The following is a 22,507-nucleotide window of genomic DNA, read 5'->3' on the forward strand; positions in this document are numbered from 1 at the left end:
TATCTTCACAGTAGATACAGGGGATGGCCAAAATGTTTGGGATAGGCAACTTTTTATTCTCTCACAGAAAAGTTCAACAAGCTGTAACTTTTCATAAAGTGCAGAAAAAAAAAATCTAAAATTTCAGCTCGATTTGTTAATCTCTCGTGAAGTTACAACCGTTCTGATAAAATGCTATAAACAACTAATTCTGGAACCGTAAACCGGGGTCAAATTGATCTTCGGGTCGAAATTGATCACGCGTTTTTCGGTTAGGTTAAGCATATTTTGAATAATTTCCTTTCAACTATCGTGCAGTTGGGAACCGATACTAAACGATATTTGCTTGGAAACTATTTGAAGTAGTTTTATCTAAAGAAAAATCGTTTGATCAATTTCGACCCGGAGATCAATTTGACCCCGGTTTACGGAACTGTCATATTTCGGAAACCAGTGAACCGAATTAAATGAAAATTTTAACGTTAACAATATATTGATACCTCATACGTCATTATAAAAAGTTATATTTTCTAACGATGAGTAAAGTTTTTTTTTATCTGTATTAACGAGATTTTTAGCCCTTGGCTAGTTCATCTCGGGACCCACGCTTTACTTCCCTTCCGAAAGAAGAACTCACATTTTGTGAGTTTGTCGGGAGTAGGATTCGATCCCAGGTCCTCGGCGTGATAGTCATGTGTTCTAACCATCCAACCAGATAACGAGTAAAGTTTTTCCGGCTTGACATTTTTACCCATATAGAGGAAAATAATTCAAATTTACAATACCACACAAAAATTACTAAATGTGGTCTTCCTACAATGCAAATAGGCTTTAATATATCTTATTAGAGATATCTTGAGAACAGAAGTAGAAAATCTTTGTATATCGAAACTACAGTTTAATGACATTGATGTAAAAAATATACATTTTCTCGAGAAAGATCCAAAAAGTGTCAATCCATGATAACTTTTTTCAACGTACGAAAAATACCTATGTGTTAATAATTTGTGAAGCACTAATCTATTGTTGATAAACGTTCAAAATTTCATTCAAATCGGTTCACTGGTTTCCGAGGTATGACATTTCAAAAAAAAGTTGTCAAAAAAATAGTGTTTTACGAGAACGGTTCTAACTTCGCGAAAGATTAATCAATCGAGCTCAAATGTGTACCAATGATGCACATAGAATAGGTTGACAAACAGTCAACATTTGAGAATGTTTGATGCACTCTATGAAAAGTTACAGCATGTTGAACTTTTTTTGTGGTGAAAAAAAAAGTTTCCTATCCCAAACATTTTGGCCACCCCCTGTACATTTTATTATTTTGTTTGTCAAGGTTAGCTTCAAAGCTAAATTTCTTTCTCGATACTACTCATATTAAGAAGTGAAAAATGTAAGCGCAATCAAAGATCACTCAAAATACTATCAGATCAAACTATTATTTATTTGGTTCTATTTTCACAAAACTCATGAATGACAATACAGAACTTTGCATGTCATCGAAAACTGCTAATGGCAAGATACACAGCTCCCACTCTGTTGCAGGTGATATGGTCGATTCACAGAAATATTAAACCTGAACGTGTGCGTGTACGTACATGCATAATACACTGTGGTGCATAATTGTCTTGTTATTACCCGTATTCGATGTTATGCAAACTTTGAGTTAACCATGTTTTTACACTCTGAATTCAGATTGCCGGAGTAACGGCACTCTTTCATACTTTTGCCTAGATCTCAGTGATTTCAACATTTTATTGCTGAGTAACAAACGTCACTTTTAGCTGTTATACTAATTCATTATTCTCTGAGTACTCTATCATGTCAAAAATTGCCGATCTTGCAAATGTTTTTGGAATGTGTAAACTACTAATCTTGTGGGACCATCTGGATAAGAATCTTAATTGGACTCTTTCCGCTTATAACCTCTCTTAAATATCATATCAATTAACTTGATTTTTTGTTTCCGGTTAAATACTTTTTTATTTCTTTTTATTCGTGAATTTTGACTTAGACTAATTCTTCACAAAAATAGGTCAGTTTCAAGGAATGTTACTGAATTATAGCAGAAAATTCAGCAGGAGAAAGAACACCCTGCACAAATACTCTCGCACCCAACATTGTAAATTTGTAAAATAAGTTAGGGTTTTAACCAATTTCCGTCAAAAAGGTAAACGAAGTCATTAAAAGCTAGTTTTTAGCATAACAAAGCGCTGGTGTATGGATTCATCTTCTCCATGCCAAAAATACACGACTTACCGCCTGATGATAATAGACTAAGAAACTTCTAAAGCCGTCGTTTCCCCAATATTACGCAATACATGTGTCACATGCTGTTTTACATGATATTATATCGCAAACTTACATATCAGATATGTAAACTTCTGTGGAATCACTGGTTCCATTCGCATTTACACACAAAATTATACACTAATGATAAAAACAAAAAAACGATAGACTACCCTTTAAAAAGGCCAAATTAATCAGGCCGAAACGTCGGCCAATGCAAATTTAATCGTTTGGATTCCCTAGACTGAGAAAGCCTGAATCTCCATAGAAAATTATACATTTTGTTTGAATCGGACATTTCATTACGGTTTTTTTTTCTCTTATCTGAACTACGATATTGCGTTAAAACGAATAATATTTAGTGCTGCAGGTAGTGCTCATTCCCATAGATGCAATTGTTAAGGGTCATGTGTTGTATTTGGTAGTCTATAGTATCATTTACACAGTATATTTTTTCCTTTTATTCAAGTATTTTTACACATTATAAAATCCATGTAAAATTCAGCATGATATCACGATCATTAAGGACAAATGTATTGAAATCCCGCTTCAGCAGTGCATCAGAACTTCAGACGCACAAATCTCAAGAAACAAGCTTCAAACAACAGTGCATTTTATTATTCTGTTCTTGCTCACTTGTAATAAGCTTAAAATAAGAAGCTCAGGTGCGCTGGTTTGTTTACGAAGAGATTTGTGCTTTCGAAATCGTGATTAGGAGCCAAAGCCAACCATTGTGGCGGTCATTTTGGGATTCTAACAAGTCTGTCCTTAAAGGAATGTTTGACTATATGTGCATTTATAGAAGATGTTACGTAAACTTTCTTATCTTCGCATAAATTGCCGCGAATAGTCACATAAGAGGTTGGAATCTTCAATGTATTACGCAATGATTTTCCTTACAATTATACTGCCGTGATTCGCAAGTCAGTCCCATGTGCAATGCCCACTAATAAAATGAATCTTGAAGTTTTCGAATATGATTTCTATCTTGTGCCGAATTTTCGAGCCCTCTAAACACAACACCATCTTCGAATCAGTGTAATCAGTTTTGTTCCTTTTAATTCCGCCCTTTAATGCTTATCTTGTTGCCGTGATTTGCTAATTTTTGTTAGGTATTTTCAAATCCGAACCACAGTGTCTCGACTCCATCGACACTGAAAATTACTTAGCGACGGTGTCCAAAGCTCTCCACTATCAACAATGTACCCCTTTTATAAGTAACATTTTAATGACAAATTAGTCTTGAAGAGGTTTTTAGAGCCGCCATAAAACCAAATACCTTTTATTTTGGTTTTATAATGGTTTTAAGAACGTCTTCTAGTCCATTTGACTAAAAAAAATGTTGCTACCGAAGCTAAAATGTTGCTAATTGAAGCTACCGAATATCCTAAAGCCGACTGCGGACTGTTCAGCAGGGTTGCCAGATTTAAATCAGCATAATCTTCGTAAAAATCTGTATCTTATCTAGTTTTTAATGCATTTTTTAAATGCAGATTAACAATTTTTGAGATGGGGCCAAAAAAAAAGAAATTTTAGTTCTAAACCCTATTGGTGCATTAGGGTTATTTTTGATCTAAACCATACATTACGCCAACAAGCTGTTTCAAACTTGATGCACTAGGAAGAATGATGCTATAGTTAGATTGAAGTCATGATTTGGAGGAATGAAAGTACACTGAAGTTTTTTTTTACGCGGTTTTTTTTTACGCGGTTTTTTTTTACGCGGTTTTTTTTACGCGGTCCGTCCTAAAAAAAAACCGCGTTATTTCAAGACCCGTCGTAAAAAAAAACCGCGTTATTTCAAAAACCGTCGTAAAAAAAATCCGCGTTTTTTCAAAAACACGCGTAAAATAGTCAGCACCACATCTAACGTGACTTGACTTTTTTTACGACGTTTTTTTGAAATAACGCGGTTTTTTTTTACGACGGGTCTTGAAATAACGCGGTTTTTTTTTACGACGGGTCTTGAAATAACGCGGTTTTTTTTTACGCGGTTTTTTTTTACGCGGGACCATTACCGTCGTAAATAAAAACTTCAGTGTATATCAATCTTTTGGCTCAAAAATCTGTAAATCTGAATGAGCTAAAAAAAAATCTGCAAAAATATCCGATTGGATTTTTTTTCAGTCATTTTTTTTAAATTTCTATGGAAATTTTTATTTTTCGTGTAATTTATAGAAAAATAATGTAAGAGTATATTCAACTGTTTTGCTGTGATATAATGATTGCAGAAAAAAATTAAATAGGCATGTAAATTGTTGCGATACAAAAGTAACAATGATATTTAAATGATGACCAAAAGATCCGTTTTCAATGATCTCTTTGATAATGTTAATACTCTTTAAAAGACATTAAACCATTTTGCACCATTTTACTATTATGCAGATCCCCCGAACTATCAGCCCAAAACAAGGTTGCAACCATTCATTTGCAAAAATTTACATTCATTTGCTATTATCTCAGTTCAGAAGTGTGCTATCGAAAAACAATGTATGGATGAATTTAACCTTGTAGTTTTATCTGAAAGTTTGCCGAATAACATTGGGGTCGCACACGCATTCCAAAGTCGTGAGGGAGATGTGAAGGCAACTTTCCACAGCGTGAATGAAATTTATATTCACCGCGTGGAGAGTTGCCTTCACAGCTCGCTCACGACTTTGGTATACGTTTGCGACCCCAATGTTATTCGGCAAACTTTCAGATAAAACTACAAGGTTAAATTCATCCATACATTGTTTTTCGATAGCATGCTTCTGAACTGAGATAATAGCAAATGAATGTAAATCTTTGCAAATGAATGGTCGCAACCTTGGCCCAAAATATAAAATTTTGAATGATTATTAGAGAGTTAACGCAATATTTCTAAAACGAATACCTTTTCAGTATGTCTGAAATCTCTTAAAAAATAGAAAATATTGGAAAATGTAATTTTAAGTTTTTATAAAAGATGTCAATTTTTAAAAAAATCTACCAAGCGGAATCATTTTTATCAAATGTTATATTAATTGCTTGTAATATGCTCATCTTTTATTTTTAAGTTGAGGAGCACTTGGCGAACATTGATTTTCTCTGAGACACCTAAGTATGAAGTGAACAACCAATAAAATATCATATTCTATCAAATCATTAATTTTTATTATATAGAGAACTTTTGCCTAAGATATTTATGGGAAAAGTATGGTATTTTATTTTAGCACGTCACGCGACGAGTTTATGAATTTTTCGCCCATAATCTGTTTAAGGTAATTCGCTATATTCTAAAACTTCATCGGAATAACAAAATTATATGAGTAACTTCAAGATAGCGCTCATAAAAGTTATTAAAACATGAAAGGTATTCAAACAGAAATCAGATCTTATGGGGAAACCTCCATTTTGTAATATAACTTCTCAAGTACTAAAAACTAGCTAAAGTTAAGGCAAAAACAAAAACATTTTTTAACTTTTATCATTTTCAAAAGACATAAAATTAAAACCTAATAATTAGAAAAAAAAACTGCTTTTTCGTTAAAAATGAAAACGTAACTGCAAATGCTCTACTGAATAAGGCATTGCACAACTTGATATATATATATATGTAAAAGCTAATTTCTAAACATCGATTAGACAACGAAGAAAATACACCGATACATGACCAAACGATTGCATCTATAGACTGATGTGCACTACTCTTCAACAAAACTCGGATATATCGAATATGGAATGTGTATAAAGCTGTTTGTGGTATAGTGTTCTGGGTGGGTGATTGCAGCTGACAACTTTTTGGGAATCAAAACCGAAACTTGAGATCTGAATTGAAGTGATCTCTTGATGCAAAGGCTTGGGCCGCCCTCGTCCTCTTAGTTTCGTCTTAGCTTTGGAGTATATTTATTCTTGTCCGGTGGTTGCATTCCTATCGTGCTACAACATTCTAACATGGTATATTAGGGTAACGCAGCTTGCTTCCTGTGTTTTTGTCTCGAAAGGTAAGGTAAACTTTAGAACTTACGTACATCATAATCAATCAATCGCAATCTAGTTTAATCAATATGCAGCAGTTCTACGAAAAGTGTGACAACGATATAATAGTAAAAAAAAAATGAAAAACGAGTATCAAAGTCTATCTCTAGAGGTGATCGCGAGCTCTGTGTTTGCGCTAGCCGAAAGCTGCTTGTAATGTGCCACCCAGCTTCGGGTTGCTTCGCGTGACTGAAGGTTGTTACTATCTCTATCATCTAACACCTCGGGGGAATTGCACATTTGACGCGGTGTTATGTGGCCCTCCCACTAGAGTGGTCACACAGTCGAAACGCACGAGGTTATTTTTTCTACGTCCCTGACAGGGATTGTTCAAAGACCAATAAACCAGCAAAAAGTCATCGCTCATGAGGGCCGTTCAAGTCCCACATGATGGTGGTTTGGAGAAAAATTCAGGTGAAACCCGGTCTGCAATGACTCTGTGATTCCAAAGTAAGAACTAATTGTCGCTTTGAAAAAAATACTGGTGCGCTTTTCGCGCTATTGTTCGGGTTAGAGTGAGCATCTGCTTCAACGTGGAAAATGATGGATGAGGTTGTCGTGTAATAACGTGAAAAGTAAGGGGAATTGGGGAGTTTGTTTTAGTATCGCAGAATAAGTAGTTGATGGCCACAAAATGAATTGTTAAGAAAAAAACGATTTTTCATTTGAAAAATTCAACTTAGACATGAATAGGACCAACGCAAATTGGAACCGGTCTCGGAACAAAACGTGGACTTCAATAACAAAAGCAATCAACGCAAAAAAAATGGGCATTTCAAAATGGGATTCTTGCTTGGTTTGAATTGAAAGTGAAAAACATTCGAAAACTGGAATATGGACTATATTAAGGTAGTTAAAGAGAAGAGAAACATTGACGGATCTACCTCTTTCCTTGCTCGCGTTTTAGCTCTCCGCCGTATTTTGAACCGCTACCAACGAGTTCAATAATTTCGGGTATACTGCTGGCAAACATTGCCTAGAAATTTGAAGGGGGGTATCGGTCAATTCTAGATGTGCTAAGGTTTGTGCAGACTTGGTTCAAACGAACGGGTCAGATTCAAAGCAGACACGACAGGATGCCTGCGCAAAATTGGTACTTATCAACTAAGAGTTCTCTTTGACGTTTAATCAGATCCTAAGCGTAAAAGCTTAATAGCAGCTTATGCTAACACGCTGTGTCCTATATATTTACATAGGTAATGGAAGTATTGGAAATAATCAAAATTGGAACGAATGGGAAAAATAAAATTAATAAAATAAAATATGCGGCAGCCAGCATAAACACAAACATGCAATAGTGATGAAATAATAACAAGAAGAAAATGTATCTTTTATTCGGCAGCTTATAAGGGACATGCTGTGGACTAGAGAAGAATGCTGATCAGTAAAATTCAATTTCACTTAGGCACGGATATTTCGTTAATAATTAAATAAATCATCAAACATGTAAAATGTTTGAACTAAAAATACTTGTTATAGGGGAAATTACCTATTCTCGGCCGTTTTGTTCTCTTCGTCTTTGGGTTTTTTTTTGAAACCTATTGAACTCAGAGTTGGTCTTTAATCCTTCCCTCTCTCTCTCTTCTCTCTTCTTGGCGTAACGTCCTCATTGGAACAAAGCCTGCTTCTCAGCTTAGTGTTCTATGAGCACTTCCACAGTTATTAACTGAGAGCTTCCTCTGCCAATGACCATTTTGCATGCGTATATCGTGTGGCAGGCACGAAGATACTCTATGCCCAAGGAAGTCAAGGAAATTTCCTTTACGAAAAGATCCTGGACCGACCGGGAATCGAACCTGTCACCCTCAGCATGGTCATGCTGAATACCCGTGCGTTTACCGCCTCGGCTATATGGGCCCAACTAAGCTGAATTATATGACCAAGTTTCAGGCAATTTGGCTGACAAAAACCCCCCATGACGAAGAGAACAAACCTGCCGATAATACCCATTGTCACCCTACTTGTATAAAATCGAAACCTAAATTTGATACTGCTAAATTAATTTTAAATTCATACATTTCAAATATTTCAAATGTGAAGTAACGTTTCAATTAAACTGGTATATGTTTGTTGTTAAAACAAACTGAAAATACCTTTGGTTTTACCTAAACAAAATTTTGATTCAACAATAGTATTCCCTCAAATATATTTCAAAAATGTTATTTAACCCTTTATGTAAGTGGTGTAAACAGTACAAAATGTTTCGGTAACAGCTGAACAATATTCTTGAATACGAATGACGTGTGTGGGTCAGGCTTCTTTCATGAAGAAATAATAATAATAATTAAAAAAAAAAACCCTAATTTACCCACCTAGCGGTGGTAGTGCCTTCCTCGTGCGGATTGAGTCAGAAATCTTGGAAATTCTGATCGCCAGACTTCTTTCCCAACCATATATACCCATATTTCATGGTTTTAGAGAATGAAACTCCATTAAACAGCCGTCACCTTGAATTCCCGATCGCCATCTTGGGTATTCTGGTTGACATTTTTGGACTCCGTACATCTTCCCCATATCAAATATACCCACATTGAATGGTTTTGGAGTCTAAAACTCCATTAAGACTCAAATAACCATCATTCAGTCAGCAGTAATCATCAATTATTCAAAAGCAGTTTTCTTGTTAGAAATCCAAAAACCGTTAATGAAAATTATTTCACTGCTATCCAGATGCTGAGTAGAGTACAGTGATAAATTTTCATTATTGCGTTTTTCACTGAAAATTCTCCTTGCTTCGCTGAACAACATAACGTTTTCTTCCAGCGAAGGCTTACGCGATACAGAAAATCGCTGAATTTCACACTAGGACCGCAGAAAATCTGTCAACAATAACTCAATACACATGCATTTTCAGCGAAAAGATCTATTTGCGTAACAACAATCCACTCCCATGACTACCGGGCGGCCGCCGTCAAATATCAGGATTGCCAACTGTCCGGTGACTGCTGTCAATTTTCTTTGTCGCCGAATCTGGCGCTGGGTATTCGGCGCGGAAACCCAAAGGTGGGAATAAAATTTTGGGGTTTGCGCGCAATACCATTGGTTGTGATTTCAGCGAAAAAACTGCTTTTGATTCTGGTAAAGGATGATGGTTTGTTTCCTCTTAAATAGACACCATCTTGGATTTGGAACCGGCTTCTGGGATTTAAGACTACCATCTTGGATATTCCGGTTGATATTTTTGAACTCCGGACATCTTCCACATACCAAATATACCCATATTGCATGGTTTTGGAGCCTATCGGTATCAGAAGGCCGGCTCCAGAGGCACGTTATCCTCCATTCGGGACATTTGTGCCATCGCCATACATATAAGCCTATTTCATCATTTACCTGAGGGAGAATGGGACATTAGGGGGATTAGGAAAGGGAAAGGTGATGAAATAGGAAGGGGTGCCCTAGAAGAGGGAATGGACGCATAAGCGCAACGAGAGCTCATAGCCCATACCATAACGGGGTTAATCAGTGCTCTGAAACGGACACTGTAAAACGCATACGCGTAAAGAGAGCCTATAGCTCATTGGAGGTAGCTTGTGACGTCATGCGACTTTCAATATGACATAGAAAAGCACGTTATCGAAAGCATCCTCAACATAAAAGTAATCATCCAAGAAAAAACTATGTTTGAGCGAGTGCTTTCTTGAAAACGTATACATCTTTGTGTAAAAGAGTCACTGTGGACATCCCAAATTGGGATAAATGTGAGTTCACATGAACAGGCATGTTAGCCAGATGAACATCACAGATGTGATAATCGACAATGCGTTTCAAGCATTTCAAAAAGAACGAGTTAATCAGATAAATCTGGAACTCATTCCTTCTTTATACAACGCACGCACCCTTTCGGGATAAAATTACAGAGTAATTTCACGCCATGAAAATACCAAATAGAAAACTACAGGAGTTCAAACATGTTTGAAAAACTCAAACCCCTCTGAAGAAAAATAGGACAAACCCCCATTTGCTCCTAGAGATTTGAAGTAAGCATATCTTTTTAGTGCCCACTAAATCAATTCTATAGCTACAATCCTAGGGGCAGAAGTTAAAGATTCGCAGCTATGCAAAAGACTGGTTTATCCGAAGATATTTTGAACTTGAACAGGTCAGAGTTCCATTCAGGCCGCCATCTTGGATTTCAGCCCGCCATCTTGGATATTCTGGTTGCCATTTTTTGTCTTTGACATTTTGACATTTCCCCCGTACCAAACAAACCCATATTGCATAGTTCTGGAGCCTAAAACTCCATTAAACAGTCCAAGTTTTGAATTCTCAATCGCTATCTTGGATTTAAGTCCGCCATCTTGGATATTCTGGTCATCGTTTTTTGTCTCCTGACATCTTCCCCGTACCAAACATAACCATATTGCATGGTTTTGGAGCCTAAACTCCATTAAACAGCCGCCATCTTGAATTTATAACCATCATCTTGGATTTCAGACCGCAATATTGGATATTCTGGTCACCATGTTTGGACTCGAGACATCTTCTCTATACCAAATATACTAATATTACATGGTTTTGGAGCCTTAAACTCTATTAAACAGTCGCCATCTTGAATTTTAAGCCACCATCTTGAATATTAGGCCGCTATCTTGAATTTTAAGTCGACATCGCACAGAGGTCCAATTTTGAGAAAAGCTGGCAGAAACTCAATTTTTGAACATGTCTTATATGGGATACATTATATTGAGCATTCATCCATAATACTAGGAGCACTAACTGACATTTAAAAAAATTGGAAATATTGATTTTGTATCTTCTTACAGCCCTGAATAGCTGCTGTTGAAAAAAGTGTTGGATTTTTTATAAAGAACACAAACAAGTTCAACCACTACAAAAGTCTATTGATATAAGGAATACAATTGATTTCAAAAGTTTATTTATAAGTTCTTGTGTATATCAGACATCTGCAATGGAGCAATTGATCAAAATAACACTTTTGGCTTCAAAACTGACATTACATGTCATTCGTTCGAGAAATTCTTACAGTTCGACTTCAAAGTGTCTTACAAATCGCTCTCCGCTACTCCCCGCGGGGAGATTCCGTTCAAATGCTCGTTTATGTATGCAGAATCGGTTAAAGAAAAATGTAACTGCCAAGAGCTGCCAAAACAATAGCGCCATGATGATATGTGTATAGTAAAATTGTATGAAAAACATCAATTTTGTTCGGATATTGTTCGAAGAAGTCGACAAAAAATGAAAATGGCTTTAAAATGAAATTGAGTGCTAAGTCATGTTCCAATACATATAGGCTAAAACTGGCAGATTACTATGATTTGGCAATTTTTGCCAGGTATTTTCAAATCTGGACCACTGTGCATCGTGGAATTTTTGGTCTCCAGTATAGATTTCAGCACATTCGTCAACCATGCTAAAGGATACAAAAATCGGCGCAGTTTGATGTGTCGCATGATAGGGCTTGGCTCAGTTATACAGGGTGTTAGGTTCTTGAGTGCAAACTTTTTAAAGATTGATAGAGGACCATAAATGGTGAAAAAAATTGTTCTACGCATATGGTCAAATCTCAACCGTTACGTAGTTATTGAACTCCCCATGTTTTTGACTCTTATTGCCTGAACTGGCAATAACTTGAAAATGGTTAAACTTATCAAAGTTTTTTTACCCTTATTCGAAAGATTATTGAATTTTCTTTCAAATGGCATCTTTGAATCGATTGGTTTAGTTAAATAGCTAAGTTTTCTTGCGCAAAATAGCTAAAAATAGTGTATTTTTATTGTTTTTTGTCAATTATCTTTAAAACATGCGTAATAAATTAAAATTCTTTCTTTGGCAAAGTTGTGGCCTCTATTACAATCTACAATTCCTCCTTTGACACCAAACTTCTAGCTCTTATCGTTTTCTTGCAATTTTGATTTAAATGTGCGGCAAAATGCGCAAAAAAGTGCTTTCCTTGACAGTTGCTAATTTATGATCTGAAATGCGATGTTAAAATCGAAATTGCAAGAAAACGAAAAGAGATTGAAGTTTGATGTCAAAGAACGAATTGTTGAGTGGAACAAGGGCCACAACTTTGCCAAAGAAAGAATTTTAATTTATTACGCATTTTTCAAAGATAATTGACAAAAACTAATTAAAACACACAACTTTCAAGCTATTTGCTCTAGAAAACTTAGTTATTTAACTAAACCAATCGGTTCAAAGATGCCATTTGATGAAAAATTCAATAATCTTTCGAATTAGGGTAACAAAGCTTCGATAAGTTTGACCATTTTCAAGTTATAGCCAGTTAAGGCAATAAGAGTCAAAAACATGGGGAGTTCAATAACTACGTAACGGTTGAGATTTGACCATATGCGTAGAACAATTTTTTTCACCATTTATGGTCCTCTATCACCCTTTAAAAAGTTTGCACTCAGGAACCTAACACCCTGTATATACGGCCAGTTCTACCGGTGCTGGTTCGGATCACTGAAATGGTCATAACTCCGGAACGCCTTGACCGATCCGAACCATTTTCAATACAATGCAGTAAAATTCCGGTTCGATTCGAGCTAGGTATAATCTGAAAAATCGGCCAATGGAAAGTAGTTTAAAATAGAGTGAACTTTTTTGCGCACAGACATACATACACACACAGTCATCATCTCAATTCGTCGAACTGAGTTGACTTGACTTCCCAGATTTAGGAGTGATGTAATTGTTAAGTTCATCCTAACAAGGTAATGTATTTACGAAGTTGTTAATAGCAGACATTGTCAAATTTGCATTTGGTAAAATTTTTAAATTTTCTTCGCAATAAGGCTTTTACCCAATCATTGCTAGTAACAACTCTGGATTTCAAAAAAAATGTTCTCTAAAAACTGTTTCAGAAATTGTCATTCCTTCTAAGCTCTTTGAACAAAAACTAGAACTACCGTCGTTAGGGGTGACAATGGGTCAGAGGGGCGAAATTGGGCCAAAACATTATCAAAAATATTTCATCAATATTGAGAATATATTAATGGTGTCATCCTCGTAGTTAATTTTTGATAAATCATCGAAAAAAGCTTGAAAATAAAGTCCTTTTTGAAATGCCAATTTTAAGACTCAATGTAACAACACACTTTTAGGTGGATTGATACTTTTTAGAATCTCAAACTCATATTTATCATGTAATATATTATTGGTAAGTAGTATCAGCTTTGGCCAGAACTTGATTAACTTATTTTGGTTGTCAATGCGGATTCCCTTGACTAATTCTCACCTCCTCGAAGGGGTGAGAAATGGTCATTTTTCATAAACTTGTTGTTTTAAGGAAATTTTCAAATATTTTTTCATCGTTTATACGTGCATTACCGTAGATCACATTCCAGTGATCAAAGGACTTTTTCATGCAAAGGAGCGAAAGTTATTGAACAAAGAATGTGCAACTATGTATTTTCAAAACTTTCCGGGAAAAATATATATATTTTTTTAGTATTTTTACACATTTTTTTTATCTTTTTAACAAGATATTTAGCAAGAAGAATTCACATTTTGTGTTTTTCAGGAGTGAAAAAAATGTCACGAAATCACATTTCTCAGTTCTACCATCTCACTTGTAAAATTCCGTTCATGAGAATGAACCTTCAACAAAGCTGGTTAGTTATAGAAACATAACGTTGTCGTCGATAAATATTTCTTACTAGGGGTAGTGAAATAATAAAAATCACAAAATTACATTTTCTGACATTTTACAACCCTGCCTCCCAGTTTTTTTTTTCAAAAAAAAAATAAAATAATAAATAGATAAACGTTAATAGTTAACTCTTGTATAGTGAATTTTCACCCGGTTGCAGAACTAGGTGGAATATTCCATCTACTATTTTGCCCAACAAAAAGAAATAGCCTTGGAAATAGTAGGCTTGTTTCAAAACTATGCCATAGTAAAATTGAACATTATTTCATTTGAACCTTTTCAGAAGAAGATTATTTTGACCAGCATTCATACTCCAAAAAAGCATACAACTTAAAATATCCTGTATCATATGTTCCTTCTAAAACAAACAGAATATAGCCGAAGTTCAATCAAAGCTTCCCAAAATGGATTCTTTTTGTTATCTCCAAATACGCGCGTTTCAACTAATAGTGTCACCTCAAGCAAATCATAAAAGCTATAGATAGTTCACAGTTATTTTGCAAAGCTTCGTCTCAAAAAGCCAAAAATTTTGTAGAAAATAAACAACGTATAAAAAAAAGAAGAAAATCACTAAACCAACTGAAACTTATCGTTTATCGAAATCTAGTTATGGTTAGCTGAAGCAATTATTTTTAAGATATTTTTTGGTTTGGTTAAATCTCAAGGCTTGATAAAATAATTATAGCATTTTCTCGTTTCGGGATAGGTAAGTACTGTGTGCGGAGTGAAACATTGAGACAGAAAAGAAGGGAGTGGGACACGTACGTGTGAGTGTGTGTGTCGCCCTCATATTTATAACAAATGCTGCATGGCTCTCTGTGTGACTCTGTGGTCCACTACCAGTTTTCTTTGCAGGTTGGATTCCGATTTCAGTTAACGCTTTCGGGGGGAAATAATGTTGTTTCTCGAATGGGGCAATCAAACCATAGAACTTATGTAGGTAAACTATACAAACTGAAAGGGACACGGCGGTGTACAGAAACAAAAATCTATCGGATAGAGTTCCGAGTTGTTGCGCGAGGAAGCCAACCCGACCGGATTTCAAACGAGTGTGTTGTAACGATTTGTTATCAATTTTAGAAGAATCCAATGACGCTTGAAATTCGTTCGAAGTTTTGCCACAGTTAATCAACTGATGCGCGGCACTCAAGCTAACGACAAATATTGAGACGTCATCGACGTGCTGGAATTTGCCTTATAGTTCGGTACGGGGATAACATATAAGTAGAATTGAAGCGGTAGGAAACAGTTACGAAGCAGGTTTGGTTTTCGACGCTAGTTGCCAATTGTGTGGTAGCTCTTCTATATGTTTCGGAGTTTCCCTAAATTCAACAACAGGTGGCGGTTGATTTCTGTTCTCGGTTGGACGTCGTGCAAATGTTGCTGTTCTGAAGCTGGATTCGTAAACTTATTTCTAAACATTTGATTTTCCATACTTGAATTACAGCGCAGAAGTGTTCAAATCAAAAGTTTTCTAACGAGTCGTTTACAATGTATTAATTTTAGAAGAAAACCGAAGTAGTAGAGTAGAGAGTGAAACAATGGACAATAGGAAGGGAAAATTGGTACTTACCAAACCGACTAGTAAAAAGAATACTAAAAACGTTCTGCCGAGCACGGTTTCGCAGTAAACATCGCCGTAACCTACTGTTGACATAGTAACTATGAGAAAATATACACACGTCCAGTACGACAACTGTTGCGGGTTGTTAAATTCTAACGGATCGCCAGAATTCTCCAGCTGTCGTTTTAGTGGTGATATGATGTCGACGATGATCGGCGCCCAGGAAGAAAAATGGAAGAAAAAGAAGAACGTTCGTTAGTTTAATCCTTTTCCAGAAAAAAGCGATAATTTTCGGGAAACTTCTTATGGGGGTTGCGGTTTGTAGTAGTATTCGTGTGTGTGTGGGTGTGCCTAGGAAATGTAAAATACTTAAAATTACGTACGAAAATATTGAAATTCAAACGTACTAAATGCATGAACTGGCTTCTACGAAAAACGCTGCAGCAAAAGGTATACTTGAATGAAAATACTCATCGTTTTCTCTGTGTGTGGACTAGGCAAGGATTGAATGTAAGAGACGTTCTCAGCGATCAAATCATAACTTATGCATAATATAACAACTCAAAGAGAATGTAACTAAATGATTCAATAATATCGCTTAACTTTACTTATTAAAACATATTGTGAGCGATGAATCACTGTTAAACCAGTATTTCATTTTCTAGAATTTCAATTCTTGGAGAGACATTTCCCAGATTAACGTACAGGGGATGGCCAAAATGTTTGGGATAGGCAACTTTTTTTCTCTCACAAAAAAGTTCAACATGCTGTAACTTTTCATAGAGTGCATCAAATATTCTCAAATTTTGACTGCTTGTTAACCTATTATATGTGCATCATTGGTACAAATTTGAGCTCGATTGGTTAATCTTTCGCGAAGCTATAACCATTCTGGTAAAACACTATTTTTTAGACTACTAAGTGAACCGAATTGAATGAAATTTTGAACTTTTATCCACAATATATTAATGCTTGAAAATCATTGAAAACATGGGTACTTTATAAACGTTGAAAAAAGTTATGATGGGATGACACTTTTTGGATCTTTTTCAAAAAAAAAGCATTTTTTTACATCAATGTCATAAAATTTTATTTTTGATATCCAAAGATTTTCTACTTCTGTTCATAAGATATCTATAAAAAGATATATTAGAGCCTATTTGGATTAAAGGAAGAACACATTTAGTATTTTTTGTGCAGTTTAGTAAATTTGACTCATTTTCCTCTAAATGGGTGAAAATGTCAAACCATCATAACTTTTTTCATCGTTTAAAAAGTATCTATGTTCTGATGAATTTTCAAGCACTATTATATTGTTGATAATCGCTCAAAATTTCATTGAATTCGGTTCACCGGTCTCCGAGATATGACAGTTCAAAAATTGATAGTCTCGTACTTCGTTGTGTCACTTCTCCCAATAACATGATTTCAATATTTTAACACAGTAGAACATATTTGTTTCGTTCCGGAAAATGTTACAAATAGCTCTGGAAGATGGATCTCCGAATGCGATACCTACTGGTAGTTGATTTATTGACCAGTCGTTCTTACTGTTAAACTTTATTTGCGGATAATATTAACAACTTCCTTTTGTATGTCATGGTCATGAGCACTTGCATAATGAAACTTTTCTTGCAGTATGTTTACATTACGGTAAAACTGCTTTTCTGCATATACACTACATGGCGACCGTGACAGGACTTGCATACGAAAACAGTTCAAAACTGTCCTAGTTCGAACATAGGATAGGATTCGACCAGAAGCGTTTATTGGATTCAAAAAAAAAAACATTTGGCACTGTAGCACCGACCCGTTCCATTACGTTCAAAATAAATCACATTTATACTACATGGCGACCGTGACAGAACTTGTATACGAAAACTGTTCAGAATTGGCCGGGCATACCAAATTCGAACCTAGGAACTTTGAGGACTGCCTTTCAGCTACCAATGAGTGGTTTTACATATGAGCAGCGGTCCCGAAGAAACTAGTTAAATATGAACTTTTCCATCAATACTGCTTCTTAACTATGTTGTTCTCGATACCGTGAAGCATTCACTGAAAAGTTATTCATTGTTATGTTTGGGTGTTTCGTGTTTTCATAGATATCTGGGCACAGAGGTCCAATTTTGAGAAAACCTGGCAGAAACTCAATTTCTGAATATGTCTTTAATGGATTACAATATATCGATCATTCAGATACAATATCAGGAGCATCGACTATATTTAAAGAATTTGGAAATATTGATTTTTCATCTTGTTAGGGTAAACGTATCAATAGTGGTGCTATTAGTAGTCTGAAAACGTTAATCGGTAGTTTCTCACTAAAATTTGCAAGAAAAAAAAATGGTAAAACCATTGTTTATTTCAGTTTTTGTGATTTTTATTTATTATCGTACGAATTGGGCCGAAAGGTCTCACATTTTCATGAAACTTTTTCCACAGGCAGGGCTCATGGATATATGAACAGAGAAAAATTCAGGGTCACCTATTTTCCCGGAAAACTCAGATGGAAATTGTTTGTTTTCCACTGACACTACTTACTTTGAAAAATCATAACTCAAGAGCGAAACATCGTAGAAGATTTTTTAGAAAATGATAGCAAATTTTCTCAGAAATCAAAAAAAAAAAATATGAACTGGAAAAAGTTTTCCACAAAATTTTCCACAGTTTTAGAAAATTCATAAAGAAAATCCGGAAAAACTATGCGCAAATTCGCGGAAAATTTTCAAAAAAAATATTTTTGAGAGTGTGATTTAATAAACTTTGATCGCTGAAAATTTTGGAATGCACTTTTTTTCTTTCCTGAGTTACGGCCAATTTTGCCATTTTTAACAAAATTGGCCGTAACTCAGGAATGAAAAAAAAAATCAGCGATCAAAGCTTGGGAAACAACCTTCTCAAAAATATATATTTTTTTTTAATTTTCCTCTAGTTTGGGCATAGTTTATCCGGCTTTTCTTTATGAATTTTCTCAACTGTGGAAAATTGTGTGGAAAACATTTTCCACTTCATATTTTTTTGTGTTTCTGAGAAAAATCGCTTTCATTTTCTAAAAAAACTTTGTTTCTACGATGCTTCGTTCTTGATCTGATTTTTCAAAAAAAATGCTCATATGGCTTCAACAAAATTGGCAATAACTCAAAAACGAAAAAAAAAAAATGGATTCCAAAAATTTCAGCGAATACAGCTTTAGAAGTAACCTTTTCAAGAATATTTTATCGAAAACTTTCCACGAGTTCGGGCATAGTTTTTCCGGCTTTTCTTTATGAATTTTCTCAACTGTGAAAAATTTTGTGGGAAACATTTTTCAGATCATATTTTTTTTTTTTTATTTCTGCTTTTATTTTCTAAAAACTACTTTGTTTCTACGATGATTCGTTCTTGAGTTATGATTTTTTAAACTAAGTTGTGTCAGGGGTCTCAAGTTAACCTAATGGTGAAAGCTATCGATCACCAATCCGGAGACGGCAAGTTCGATTCCCGTTCCGGTCAGGAAAATTTTCTCGACTCCCTGGGCATAGTGTATAATTGTACTTGCCACACAATATACAAATTCATGCAATGGCAGGCAAAGAAACCCCTTCAATTAATAACTGTGAAAGTACTCAAACAACACTAAGTTGAAGCGAGGCAGGCCAAGTTCTAATGCGAACGTCGAGCCATAAAGAAGAAGAAGAAGAAGGCGCTCTTTACGTTTATTCGTTTCACGGTGCTCTTTTAAGGGTGCTGTTCGAACCAATAAATGTGACGAGCTTAAATACCTACGCGATAATGTACTCTTCTAGGGTAACGATCCTATTCCCTTAGCTATTCATTTCTCTTTCCATCCCTTATTCTTTTCCCTGCTCCCTCGGATAGAAGATGAATAAGCATGGGTTCATGGTAAAGGCACAGGCTTTCGAAATGGAGGAGAACGTCCCTTTGGAGACAGCCTAGTGATGTCTGATACTGATACTGACATGGCGACCGTGACTTGTGTACGAAAAGACTAGCAACTGTGCATACACACTACTGCAGAAATTTCCAGTTATTACTAGAGCAATTTATTCATTCATCAAACGCTATTCATCTTGTATGGGTACCTGGTCATTTTATCATCGCAGCGTGACCTCAGAATCCGCCCATCCCCAATCGTAGACTTCTGTCCATACCATTTTTTTGAAATGTGTATGAACCGTAGACATCGGACAAACCTCCCTTCCCTGAAGAGTCTACGTAGTTTATGGAAGGAAACCCTTGAGTGAAACTGACTTCAGAATCTGAATCTTCAAGCTAGGTATTCTGCTGTTGTTAACCCGTTTTGAAAAAGAGCTATAGGCTCTCTTTACGCTTATTCATTTTACAGTGATCTTTTCAGGGTGCTGATTGAACCAATAAGTGTGGCAAGCTTAAATACGCGATAATGTACTCTTCTAGTGTAATGATCCTATTGTCCTAGCTATCCTTTGTCCCTCTTCATCTCTTATTCTTTTCCCTGATCCCTCGGGTAGATGATGGATAAGCTTGGGTTAATGGCGATGGCACAGGCTTTTGAAGTGGAGGAGAACATCCCTTTGTAGACGGCCAACTGATATCTGATACTACATGGCGACCGTGACTTGTGTATGAAAGGATTCGCTACTGTTCGTACACACTACTGCAGAAATATCCAGTTATTGTTAGAGAAATTTGTTCATACGCGTTTGATATTCATCTTGTATGGGTACCTGGTCATTTTATCATCGCTGCGCCATCTCAGAATCCGCCCCTCTCCCATCGTAGACTTCTGTCCAAACCGATTTTTGGAAATGTGTATGAACCGTAGACTTCGGACAGACATCCCTTCCCCGAAGAGTCTACGTAGTTTATGGACGGAAATCCTTGAGTGAAACTGACTGCAGAATATGAGTCTTCAAGATAATCTGCGGTTTTTAACTTGTTTTGGTGAAGAACTATAGGCTCTCTTTACGCTTATTCGTTTCACAGTGCACTTTTCAGGGCGCTGTTTGAACGAATAAGTCGGCAAGCTTGAATACGCGATAATATACTCTTCTAGGGTAACGATCCTATTCCCCTAGCTATTCATTTCCCTTTCCATCCCTTATTATTTTCCCTGCTCCCTCGGGTAGATGATGAATAAGCATGGGTTTATCATAAAGGAACAGGCTCTCAAGATGGAGGAGAACGTCCCTTTGGAGACAGTTTGCTGATGTCTGATACTGATACTGACATGGCGACCGTAACTTGTATACGAAAAGATTCGCAACTGTTCGTACACCAGTTCGAATACCAGAAAGAAATGGATCAGCCTCTGGTATCGGCAGAATTCCAAAATGCATAATTATCAGATTTCTTGCAACATAAAGGACATAGCTTTTATTAAAAAAATGTTAGCTAGATTGAAGAGTTAATTCTAGTTCAAAATTTGGCCATCATTTCTGCAAGAAATTACATTAACATTTCCACCAAAAATTTCTTCAATAAAGAAATGATATCCACAACACTCTAAAAAATCAGGAAAAAACATTCTGGAGTCCAATCAATAATTTCACAGACCATATGACCGTTAAATTATTTTCACAGTTTTGAAACTGAACGTGGATCGTCTGAACTGAACGTCTAGTCCAGTGTATTAATTTTGAAATTTCGGTTAAAATCCTACGGAAAATGGAAACTGTGATAGTATATCTATAGTTTTGGCCGATTATTTTGGCTATACCGATGGGTATTTCTCAAGAACCTTTTCAATGATTTAATTAAGAATTCCATTGAAAGTTTCTCTCGAAATTCTATGCATAATTTTTCCTTCAATTGCTTCCGAACTTCTACCGTATTTTTTACGTATTTGCTCCCATAAATTTTCTTCACAGAGTTTTTTGGTGTTCATTCGGGATTTTTGAGATTTCTCTAAGAGATTGTCAAGGTTTCGCTTTAATTTCCATAATATTTCCTTCCGGGAGTACTCCGAGATTTTTTCCCATGCCCTAGATTTTTAGGATTTTTTCCGAAGTTCCTCTGCGGAATTTCTCCAAGAGGACTTTGCAAAAGTGCTAGCGAGATTGCATTTGAATTCTTTCCGATAGTATCTTACAAAGAATTAACATAACAAAAAAATTTTATCCATCCCGAGAACATTTCGAGAGAAAGTCCTGGAAGTCCTTGCAAGAATTCCTGGCGAAATTATTAAAGAAATGCCAAACGAAACACCCAGAATCTGGGCATTATTTCATATAGGGGTACTACGAGGAGAAGCTTGGTAAAAGCTCTTAAAAATAACGGGAAGAAGTCCATGAGAAGTATGAGCAAAAGTTCCTGGAGAAATTCCAAAACACACCCCGGAAAAGATCTAAAGAGGAAGTCTAGGATAAATTGAGGGAAAAAATCTGAGACTACCCAGGACCAACACCGAATGGTATCTTATGAGAGAAATCCCGGGAGAAATTTCGAGAGAAACCTCAGGTGAAACTTCAAAAGTAACTCATTTTGATTAAAAATGATAGAAATAAAATAATTTTCCTTAAAAAATCAGCTCTCTTATTTTGGCCAGGGTGCTCCCATAAGAAATACACGTGATTGGCCAGAATAGAAATCAAAGTTGAGAATATGGGCATAACTGATACAGTGCTTCTATATTGGCCAGTGCCACTTTTAATGCAAAAATAAACTATTAGCTTCATTTCTGAATTTTTCCTATAAAGTAAAGATTGAAGCCATTCATTTGACACATTGGTAGTTTTCATAGGATTATTGATTATTTTTATAAAAATGATTTCTCTTAGACTGGCCAAAACCATAGTAATTCCAGAAAGATCTGCTACTGAGATTAGTGAGGATATTTTCAAAGGATTACTGGCGAAAGTTCAGAGTCCTTCTGGGGTATTAAACTCTTTTGTGAGATCCTTAGTAGTTTATTTGAGTGTATTTTGACGTATAAATAAAAAAAATCTAATTTTCAAAATATTTAGGAACAACTTGGCGGATTTGGACAATCTGGGAGTCACTGGTGGCATCGTGCCGAAAGTCTTAATATGTTTCTGTCATAGTCTTGGCAGATCCTTTGCATTATTCAAGGA

At 35.8% G+C, this 22,507-nt stretch overlaps 1 protein-coding gene across 40 annotated transcripts in view; it reads right to left on the minus strand.

The window, feature by feature from the left end:
* Positions 1–22,507, minus strand: part of LOC109398458 (calcium-activated potassium channel slowpoke) — a gene marked incomplete at its 3' end in the record, with an annotated part of 197,830 nt that overhangs the window by 121,063 nt on the left and 54,260 nt on the right. For 26 of the 40 annotated variants that reach the window (XM_062846869.1, XM_062846866.1, XM_062846868.1 and 23 more), the window contains 1 exon segment: positions 15,462–15,629. In XM_062846869.1, coding sequence (XP_062702853.1) covers positions 15,462–15,629 — 168 coding nt within the window. 40 annotated transcript variants of the gene reach the window in all.

Source organism: Aedes albopictus, chromosome 1, assembly GCF_035046485.1.
Source record: "Aedes albopictus strain Foshan chromosome 1, AalbF5, whole genome shotgun sequence".
Lineage (NCBI taxonomy): Eukaryota > Metazoa > Arthropoda > Insecta > Diptera > Culicidae > Aedes > Aedes albopictus.